Raw genomic sequence first — 11,044 nt, forward strand, 5'->3', positions numbered from 1 at the left:
TATGGGTCGGAACCGACTCGATGGCACTCAACAACAAACAACAACATAAAGCAAAATGAGGAAATAGAGTAGATACAGAATTTCTAAATGGTGAGGAAGTTAAGTAGATTTCCAGATAAAACAGACTGGTTTAAATGAGGGGGAAATAATAAATTACTGGATAACTCAAAGAAAATGAATACAGCTTCAAATCAGAATAAAAAAGAGGAAAAATAGACCGATTTAGTAAATACTGAAATAGCACCAATGAAGAAAAGAAAAGAAAATTCACAATAAAATTAACTCAGTGCAGAAATTTATGTGGGTCAAAGAAACTAGCAACAGAAATCAATTCACACCTATTGATAATTACACTGATTGTAAATAGATTAAAGTCAAGAGACAAAATAGGGGCGTGGGTGGACCCCGGCGGGCAGCAGGCCGAGCAGAAGCTTCCGTGGTGGCTGAAAGGCAGCATCCACCCTGTAATTGCATCTTTCCCTGGCATTGTGTCTGCATAGGGAGCGTTGTGTCCACAGAAGGACCACTGTGCAGGCAGAGGGACCACTATGTCTGGAGACATCCCACCAGGAAGATAAAGTGACTAGTTCAGAGAAAGCAGAAAAAGTAAAATTAAAAGCAAGCTATCCTCCTCTTGGACTAAAGCCTGAATTTTTAGATTTCTTAGAAAAAGATTCCAAAAAAAGCAGATGCGTAACTAATAATCTATTTCTTTTGTAAAACTTTGTAGAGGACATTGTTGTTAAGTGCTTTCGAAATGGTTCCTACTCATAGAGACCCTGTAGAGGGTGTCCAAGGAGCAGCTGGTGAGTCTGAACAGCCAACCTTGTGGTTCCCAGTCCAGTGCTGATTCTACAGTGCCACACCAGGAGTCCAGCGGAGGACATAGTGGTTGATTTTTACTCACGAAATTTGTAAATGATGATATCATTTCATTGGGGACTTCCAACAGTGATGTCACTAGGGTTAGTGTTGCCCATGTCACGCACCCCATGAATGGGGCTGGCCTGGGACAAACCCATGCACTGGTGCACAGCGCGGGCCCTGCCTAGCCCACCTCTACCCCCACAGGGCCCAGGGCCAAGCATTGCTGCCACTCTTTCTGACGTGAAACCCAGGGCACCTCTCAACTCCTCCCTTCTCCCATTGGCTAAGGCAGAGTCCTTCCTCTACTGCCCAATAGTTGACACCTAGACAGCCGAGGGAACAAAGGTTACAAGCCAACCCTATTGATGCCACTCTCTTGGCAGCATCAGCCCCTCTCCCTACTGCGCCAAGACTCTTCCAATTCGTCCAATGTCCCTGCAGCTGATGCTGCGTGGATCTGGGGTCATTTTTTGGTGTCACCTCCTCTGAAAGTGTCAGTGGGGTGCGTTCTGCAGCAGTGAAGTCACTGGGCATCAGGTATATATATATATATATATATATATATCCCCATTCCCTCTCGCTCCCACCAATGAAAGAAAATAAAACAAGAAAACATGTCCGGAAACCCCATATACACAGTCACATACCTTAATTCTCGCTTTCTCTATAAATTCTAGAGGGGCTTTTCCAAACTCAAATCCAGCTCCAATCCAAGGAATCCAACCACCAATGCATGGTGGTCCACGCAAGTTCTTCCATTGAAGGAGTAATAAAAGCGCAATGCAGCCCAATAATATAATCACAGCTGGGGAAACTAGTTCCATTTTTTTGTCCAGCGTCTTTTAGAATCAGAAAAGAAAGAAAAAAAAAAAAAAATCCTACTGCTCTTGCACTTACTCTCTCCCTATAAAATAGAGCACTCGCCAGGCCTCTTAAACTTTCTGCTGCAACCGCTGCTGCAGGTATTGATCTTCTACAACTCTATGGGTATTTCCCCGCCTCAATTTATGGATGATGTTTTACATTACCGCTCCAGGCCAACTCCCTTCGCTTACGTCTAGTCAGGACCCTGGAAACAATGCAAGGGCTGTACCAAGCCAGGAGTGGGTGGGGGCAGGAGAGAAACTCCTTTTCTTACCCTGGAGACCGGGGGAGCTGCCTAGCTTCAGGCCAATCAAAGAATGCGGCCGGAGAGGCGTGGAGCCTGCAGACTACATTCCCCAGAAATCTCACGGGTTCCGCCTTGTTTTCCTCACCCGGGTACGGGGGAGACTGGACCACTAGATCTTGGTGCTAGTAGGAAGAGCTGCGGTTTTGCCTGGCCTGGCCAAGCTGACTGTGGGAAATGGTTTCCACCTGGCCGCTCACAGATTGAGGAGGGGCCGCCCTGGCAGGGTGGCAAACCTTTCGGGGTGCTGGAGAGAAGGGGCATATTGTCTTCCTGTCCAGCTGCTGAATGTCTGTCCCGGAGGATGAGAAGCTTTTGCCGCTCGTCCAGAGATGGCCCCGAGCGAGCAAGTTCCTACTGTCCGGCTGCGCAGCTACCGTGGCCGAGCTAGGTACCCGGCCGCCCATCCTAGGCCTTCCCTGTAAATCGCCTTGGTCTGGGAGGGATGTGCAGGCGGGCCGTTTCCTTATAACGTGTGTGCAGCCTACGGGCTGCGCGCTCTTCTTCCTCATGGTCTTGCAGTTGTGGCAGGGTGGGCATAAGGCCAATTTGATGAGGTGGAGGGATTGGAGGGCCCTGGGATTTTCCCCTTCCAATCCGTCTAATAGCTCCCCCAGCGGTATGCTTTTGTGGCTGGCTGTGTACTTTTTGAGCTGCCCTGCCTCTCTATAGGAATCATTTTCCCCTGCCTGAGGATGACCGTTAAAAAAATCCCACAGATTATTGAGTTAATTTATGTTCTATGTTTTTAATTTCTATTCTTACTCAGTTTTACCGCATCGTAGTCTTTTCGGTACAAGTTGTGCACCTACCTTGTGGGACTTCAATTATTGACCTATTACGGAACATCTACTCAGCATGGGTCAGATTCATGACCTCTTGAGCTGTCTATATGTTTACCTTGTAGGATTTTGAGAGGTCATTAATATTTTTAAATGCTCAACCTAAGGGAATTGTTGTTGAATGCCATCAAAGTTGGTTCTGACACATAGCGACCTAGTATAGACTTTCTGAAGAGTGGCTGGTGGGTTTGAAGGGCACCCATTAATTGCCACTTTATTATAATTATTATAAGGAACTGTGGATGGGTAGTTGAAAGGAGCCAGGTTCTGATCTTCAGGGATTTTACAGGCTAGTGAAAAGGCATACAGAAACTGACACAATGTGCTCTATACTCTAGAGAAGGTATTGCTAGATATCCTGAATTGTTAAGTGCCTTGAGGTTGGTTCTTACTCAGCCACCTTGTGTAAGACTTCAAAGCCTGTAAATGGTACTGAGCAGAAAGCCTCTTTTTCCCTAGCAGCGACTCGTGGTCTCGAACTGCAAACCTAGTGGTTTGCAGTCCAGTGCTTACTGTACAGAGCCACCATGTTCGCTGGTATCCTAAGAGCTTAGAGGAATGACAGTTAATATCTGCCCTTTGATTCTCTGCTTCAGTCACCCAGAATGGAATTACGATGGCCTCGTGTGAGCAGGTTTTTCTTCTAAAGCTTTTGTAAATTGAGTGCCTTTGTGTACCTTTTGAAATCTTTGCTGTTATTTTAAGCGGCCTAGTGCTTACCAGACAGGCTGCTAATCTCAAGGTCAGCAGTTTGAAACTGTCAGCGGTTCCGCAGGAGAAAGATGAGGTTTTCTGCTTCTGTAAAGATTTACAGCCCTGGAAACTCTATACAGGGTCACTATGAGTCAGAACCAACTCCGTGACATATAACGACCACTACCACTGCTGTTTCAATATTATTACCTTTATATTTTCTTTGTCATTTAGAAAAAAACCAACTCTGATGGGTTCTCATTTGGAAACGTTTACACTTTGCCCTATTATAAAACAAGTTTACCTCCTCAGTAACTCTGGCACATGATGTTCCTGTCCTCTCTGTGTTCTTCTACTCCTGTCCTTTGGGCTCTGTTTTTCTCTCTGCCCAAAGAAGAATTTTTACTATTTTTTGCTTTTAATGAATAAAAATACATCAACTTAAAAAAAGAAAGAAAGAAAGCAGTTTGCTGGATAATTAGATATGGGCTCACTTTTTTATTTGCTTGTTATGATTCTTCACCCAGTAGTGTTTGTAAAGGAAAGCTTTTACAAAAATGCCTGGAGAAAATTGAGTGGTAGCAGAGGGAGGGTAAAACAAAACATGGGATGGTTTCAATTACAAATCAATTCAGGATCAGTGCCTGAAGCTTGATTTAAATAAGCAGCATCAAGTAATAACTGAAACTATTTTGAGGCGTATGTCCATTACTAATATTGTTGTTATTAGGTGCTGTGGGTTAATGCGCTGGAATGCAAGGTCAGTTTGAACCCCAAGGTTGGCGATTCCAGCTCACCAGCCGCTCCTTGGAGACCCTGTACAGGATTGCTATGGGTCAGAAGTAACTTGATGGTACTTAACAACATTAGGTGCTGTTGAGTCCGTTCTGACTCATAGTGACCCTGTGTACCTACAGCAGTGCCCTGTCCTGCACCAGACTCACAGTTGTTGTGTTTGAACCCAGTGTGTCAATCCATTTCATTGAGGGCCTTCCTCTTGTCCACTGACCCTCTACTTTAGCAAGCATGATGTTCTTCTCCAGGATCTCTTCCCTCCTAATGATATGTCCAGATACAAATGACAAAGTATCTCTAGCCTTATTTTTAAGGAGCATGCCAGCTGTATTTCTTTATCTTTTTAATGTTTTATTGTGAATTATGTGATAGTTTACATGGGAGAACATTAGTTTTACATTCATCCTATCACATAGTGTTTCATTGTCATGATTACAATCCCCTCCATGCATCATCAACCAACCAAAGGGTATACCCTGCAAGCCTGCCCCACAGTCATCAGCATACAGCCCCTCTCCCTCTCTGGGTCTAGAGTCCCCAGCCACTGCATCTCTCCACATCATCATTTCTGCCTCCATCTCTGGTGTCACTGCTTCTCTGGGTTGTTGTTGTTGTTAAGTGCCGTCGAGTCGGTTCCGACCCATAGCGACCCTGTACAGGGTTTCCGAGGGTGTAAATCTTTACGGGAGTAGAAAGCCTCATCTTTCTCCCGCGGAGCATCTGGTAGTTTCGAACCGCTGACCTTAAGGTTCGCAGCCCGATTCGTAACCACTACGCGCTTCTCTGGGTAGGGTCCTACAATCTGCTCTTCACCCTTGATGGTCCCAGGGACCTCTGCTCCCGGACTGCAAAGTCAACCACTCACCTCCTTTTGCTACAAAACATCCACCTTTACATTTCCAACCCTCACAGTCAGTCCTGATAGTAATTATTCACTATTGTACCACATGAGTGCTATCCACATCTCTTTTCATCAGCCCTGCCCAGACATTGGATACTACTCAGTGGAAATTCTACCTTCCTCCACACCCACTGGATCTAGGCTCCCTCTTGAAAGCTTGTAAGCCAGTCACTTCTTGCCTTTGTAACACCCACCCCCCCACCCATTTTTGCATAGCCAATGTCCAAGTTGCCCATCCCTGTCTACTCGGTGTATAGAGGGGATGGGAATGATCCTCGCTATAAAGATTTGCTCCCTCTACTGCATCCATAGGTATAGGTCAAGTTCATCAAATCATATCAGATTACTCTTTTTTATCTCTTCTTTCTTCTTCTAGTTGAGCTCTGATCATCCAGTCATTGAAACCAGGTCAAGTGGGTATTATCTGCAAGTGTGGGTGTACTTATGCATATGCCCTCTCTTCTTATCAGCTGGATGCTTCACTCTCCACTCTAGTCATCTGTGGCTATGTCACTGACTCTGGGTCCAAGAGTTCCCAGGTCTTGCCACACTGCTGGCCAACCAGGTCTCCACCTGGGTTCACAGGAGTCTATTGAACATGGTAGGGCTTACCTCATAGCTACATTGCTGTTTTTTCCCTCACTTCCCCTTATTGGTGATGAATGCGGTCACCAGTCACAGCATATGTCTGCTCATGTATTTCCATTGAGTCTCAGTCTTAGAAAGAGGTTTGCCCTGAGGGGACCGACCACTTGTCTTGATGTCTCCTGGGCCAGCAACTTGCTTGTTCTTGTAGTAATCAGTCGTACTGCCATTATTGTTTTGTATTTTTCCTGTCGGGGTCTTTCTTTCAAGAAGTATCTTTTGTTCTTCTAGCCGCTCCAGGCTGGTCTGCTTGTCTTTTCAAGTGGAAATTTCATACCTCAGAAGATTCTGGATGGGGTTTAGGATTCCACTTATGGTCTTACATAATTCAGAGGCTCTGCAGGAAGCCTCGTTCACTGGGCACATTGTAGCCCCATTTTAGGTATTCCCATCAGTTATAGGCAGAAGACAGACTTACAAGCTTTCTATGGTGATATTTCTGGCTATTCCTTTCTCTCCCCCTCAAGTGTATATTTTATAACGGTATGCCAGGGAAACCAAGATTCAAAAGACAGCCAAGCATCCTAACATTATTTCCCCCCTTTTGCTCATTCCAACCATGTTTCAATCCCTGTATCCCAGAGCCCTGTTGTTCCAAGATTGTGCATACTTCATTATTTACTTCTGTCTCACTTAGCCCATGCAAACCTACCTGATTGTTTTCCCATCTGCCTTGTACTTCCATTCCCCTCCCCCTTCTTGTGTATTGCCCCTCTAGCACCCCAATTATCCTGTGTCTATTCCCTACCCTGTGTTCCACCTTCCACTCCCTCCCCTCCCCCACCTAACACATTCCCCCACATCTCAGTAACAAGCAAAGAATTCCCCCGTCCCGCTTTAGTATAGTTTCTTTTTCTTAAGTCTTTTATAGTAGTGGTCTTATACAGTATTTCTCCTTTTGTGACTGACTGATTTCACTCAGCACAATTTTCTCAAGATTCATCCATATTACGTGATAGCTTACAGCTTCTTTGTTGTTCTTTGAGGTAGCATAAAATTCCATTGTGCGTATGTACCACAGTTTGTTTATCCATTCTTCCATTGATGGGCACTTAGGCTGTCTCCATCTTTTTGCTATTGTAAATAGTGCTGCTATGAACATTGGTGTGCATATATCTACTTGTGTTACGGCTCATATTTCTTGTGGGTTAATACCAAGTAGAGGAATTACTGGATCATAATGTATTTCTATTTCCAACCTTCTAAGGAAGTGCCATATTGCTTTCTAGAGAGGTTGGACCATTTTGCAATCCCACCAGCAATGCAGGAGTGTCCCAGTTTCTCCACATTCTCGCCAGCATTTATTGTCCTCTACTTTTTAAAATCTTTGCTGTTATTCCAGCTGTATTTCTTAAAAGACATTTCTTTGTTTATCTGGCAGTTAATGGTATAGTCAATATTCTTCACCAGCACCATAATTCAAATACATCCATTTTTCTCAGTCTTCATTGTTCATTGTATGTGAACAGACATATGAAATGATTGAAAATGACTTAGGTCTGGTGTACTTCAGTCCTCAAAGTTACATCTTTGATTTTAGCACTTCAAAAGGGTATTTTTCTATAGGTTTGTTTAATGTAATACAGTTTCTCAGTTGTATTACTCAATGCAGTTTCTTTACGGCTACTTCCATGGGCAGGGATTCAAGTAAAATGAAATCCTTGGCAACATCAATATTTTTCCTTTTATTTTGATGTTGCTTTTTGGTCCAGTTGTAGTTTTATTTTTAATGTTGAAGTATAATCCATACTGAAGACTATAAGTGGTATTATTAGTGCTTCAAATCTTCTTAACTTTTAGCAAGCAAAGTTGTGTCATCTGCATATCACAGGTTGTTGATAAATCTTCCTCCCCAGTCCTGATAGACACATTATTCTTCTCATAGTCTAAGTTCTTGAATTATTTGCTTAGCATACAGATTGAATAGTACGGTAAAATAATATAACTCTGATTCACCCCTTTCCTGATAGTGAACCACACAGTTTCCCTTTTTTTTGTCGTTTGAAGGACTGCCTCGTAGTCTATGTGCAGGTACTACACGAGTATAATTAAGTGTGCTAGAATTCCTATTCTTCATAACATTCCATACTTTGTTGTGATCTACACAGTCAAATGCCTTTGCATAGTCAATAAAACATTGTTGTTAGATGCCATCGAGTCGGTCCTGACTCATAGCGACCTTATGCACAGCAGAACAAAACACTGCCCGATCCTGGGTCAGCCTCACTACTGTTGCCATGCCTGAGTCCATCAATGCTGCCACTTGGCCAATCCATCTTGTTGGTAGTCTTCCTTTTTCTTTGACCTTCCACCTTACCAAACATGATATCCTTCTCCTAATAAAACATTGCGGGGGTGGTTATGTGCTGTGGAGTCAGTTCCAACTCATAGCGACCCTGTACAGTGTCCGAGGCTGTAAATCTTCATGAGAGCTGCAGAACAGCTGGTAGTTTCAAACTGCTGACCTTGCAGTTCACAGCCCGATTCATAACCGCTACGCTACCAGAGCTCCTTAATAAAATATAGAGGCTCCTAATTTTTCAGACTTTCCAGGTTTCAAATGTCAATAAATTAATCACTTAAATTGTCTATATCCAAGCTACTTCTCTTTTAGAGACACTATTAGCATTGTAGGATAAGCTCTGGACTGCTAACCACAAGGTTGGAGGTTCAAACACAGTAGCCACTCCTTGGAAACCCTATTCCACTATGAGTCTGAACTAACTAGAAGTCACTCAACAGTAACAACATTAGCAAACACTATGTTTTTCAAAAACCAGGGAGAGATTTAATATTCCTAACCTGGCAAACCCCTTCTTTATCTTGGCAAGACATGGCTAGGATTTTATATTAGGTGGTGATCATTGAAAAAGCTCATATAATAACAGTATTACAGATGGACTTGTCAAAATCTGTTTTTAGCTATTTGGGACACTGTGCATAAAGTCCTAAGCTTGGGGATTGCTTAGTTATGTGAAAAAAGTGGCAGCATCCCATTTGATTGCTTTCTGCTAACGGGTTTCAGCCTCCCTGAAGACTTCCAGAATATTAATAACTTCTCAGGTCCATACTAGTCCAGGGTTTACAGTTGATGTGTTGCCTAGGAACACACCAAATGTCACATCTTTTCACCAGTGTAGATTCCTTCATACCATGCTGTCAAGAAAGGGACTAGAAGAACTTTTTGATGACCCAGAGAATTGGGAGGAAGAAAAAGTAAAATCTGGAGCTTCGTGGACAAGTCAGAAGTTACGGAACAAAAATAATGAAGATTTACGTAAACTGTGGTATGTTCTGCTGAAAGAAAGAAACATGCTCCTAACTCTAAACAAGAGGCCAAACGACAGAGATTACAAATGCCAAGTCCAGAGAGGTTAGAAAAGGTGGTCGATTCCTTAGATAAAGTTGTCCAGGAAAGAGAAGATGCGTTAAGACTTCTTCAAACTGGTCAAGAAAATGCAAGACCGGGTGATTGGAGAAGAGACCTCTTGGGAAGAATCATCTGGTACAAGTAGCCTCTACCTTGGTACCTAAATAAACGATACACTAGGAAATTATTCTTTGCAATGCCCTATGTGGAACATTTTGTCAGGTTGAGAGCTGAGAAATATGCCCGCATTCAATCAAGGAAGAAAAGTTTAATGAAAAAGAATGAAAAATTTTTTCAGGAAAAGGTTCCACATCTTTCTGAAACCCAGAAGTCAAGTCTTGCTTAAGATGCCTGAATTCTTAGCATTGTGTTTTACTCTATATACTAAAGTAAATATATGCTAAGTGTTTGTTTGTTTGTTTTTTAAAGTCCTAAACTTGGTCTACCTTATGTGGGCCAGTTGCTTCTGTCTGTTTTAAGGCAAAATATTTCTCTCTGATTCCAAACATAATATATTAGGGGAAAAAAAGAAAATTAAGTAGGAGGCCTTCAGGATGCTACTCATGAAACTCATTGTTGATGTTGTTATGTACATTTGAGTCGATTCCAACTCATAGCAACCCTGTATGGGGTTTCCAAGGAGCATCTGGTGGATTTGAACTGCTGACCTTGTGGTTCACAGTCCACTGCTGATCCTACAGCACCAAATCAGGAGCTCATAAAACTCAGTGCTGGAAAAAAACACTTAACATACACCTTAGTGGATATACTGAATGTGCTACTTCTATAGAAGAGAGTTGCTATGATTCTGAAAGCTATGTCACCAGTATTTTAAATAACCAGCAGGGTCACCCATGGTGGACAGGTTTCAGATGAGCTTCCAGACAAAGACAGACTAGGAAGAAAGAGTGACAAACTACTTCCGAATCACTAGTCACTGAAAACCTTATGACTAGCAGAGAAACACTGTCAGACATAGTGCCAGAAAATGAGCCCCTCAGGTTGGAAGGCACTCAAAATGTGACAGGGGAAGAGCTGCCTCATCAAAGTAGAGTTGACGTGATAACATGAATGGAGTAAAGCCCATGGGAGAAAAGTCCACAGGACCTTCATTTGCTGATGGGGCACGACTCAAAATGAAGAGAAACAACTGTAAACATCCATTGAAAATCAGAACATGGAATGCACAAAGTATGAACCTGGGAAATTGGAAGTTGTCAAAAATGAAATGTAATGCATAAAAATCAATATCTTAGGCATTAGTGAGCTGAAATGGACTGGTATTGGCCATTTTGAATCTGATAACCACATGGGTTACTATGCTAGGAATGACAAATTGAAGAGGAATGGTGTTGCATTCATCGTCAAAAAGAACATATTCAGATCATTCATGAGGCACAGCGTTGTTTGTAACAGGATAATATCCATGCGCCCACAGGGAAACCCAGTTAATACCACTATTATTCAAATTTATGCACCAACCACTAAAGCCAGTGAGGATGAAATAGAAGAATTCTACCAAATTCTTCAATATAAATTGATCAAACATGCACTCAAGATGTATTGATCATTACTGGTGACTGGAATGCAAAGGTTGGGAGCAAAGAGGAAAGATCAGCAGTTGTAAAATATGACCTTGGTGATAGAAATGATGCTGGAGAACGCATGATAGAATTCTGCAAAATCAATGATTTGTTCATTTCAAATACCTTCTTTACACAGCATAAGAGATGACTATACACATGGACCTCACCAGATGGAAT

The 11,044-nt window shown here is 42.7% G+C and overlaps 2 protein-coding genes and 1 pseudogene across 2 annotated transcripts in view; 2 read left to right on the forward strand and 1 right to left on the reverse strand.

Moving 5' to 3' along the window:
• Nucleotides 1–1,691, reverse strand: part of LOC102821257 (24-hydroxycholesterol 7-alpha-hydroxylase-like) — a 95,998-nt gene extending 94,307 nt beyond the window's left edge. Inside the window, exon 1 of the mRNA XM_006860607.1 lies at nt 1,515–1,691. Within this exon, the coding sequence (XP_006860669.1) occupies nt 1,515–1,691 (177 nt within the window). The remainder of the gene's footprint in view (nt 1–1,514) is intronic.
• Nucleotides 1,692–2,300: 609 nt separating this feature from the next.
• SLC25A27 (solute carrier family 25, member 27) overlaps nt 2,301–11,044 on the forward strand; it is a 51,313-nt gene continuing 42,569 nt past the window's right edge. The window contains exon 1 of the mRNA XM_006860528.1: nt 2,301–2,426. Coding sequence (XP_006860590.1) covers nt 2,324–2,426 — 103 coding nt within the window. The 5' untranslated portion in view covers nt 2,301–2,323. The remainder of the gene's footprint in view (nt 2,427–11,044) is intronic.
• LOC102817232 lies at nt 3,494–9,627 on the forward strand (annotated as a pseudogene).

Source organism: Chrysochloris asiatica, unplaced genomic scaffold (genome assembly GCF_000296735.1).
Source record: "Chrysochloris asiatica unplaced genomic scaffold, ChrAsi1.0 scaffold00038, whole genome shotgun sequence".
NCBI lineage: Eukaryota > Metazoa > Chordata > Mammalia > Afrosoricida > Chrysochloridae > Chrysochloris > Chrysochloris asiatica.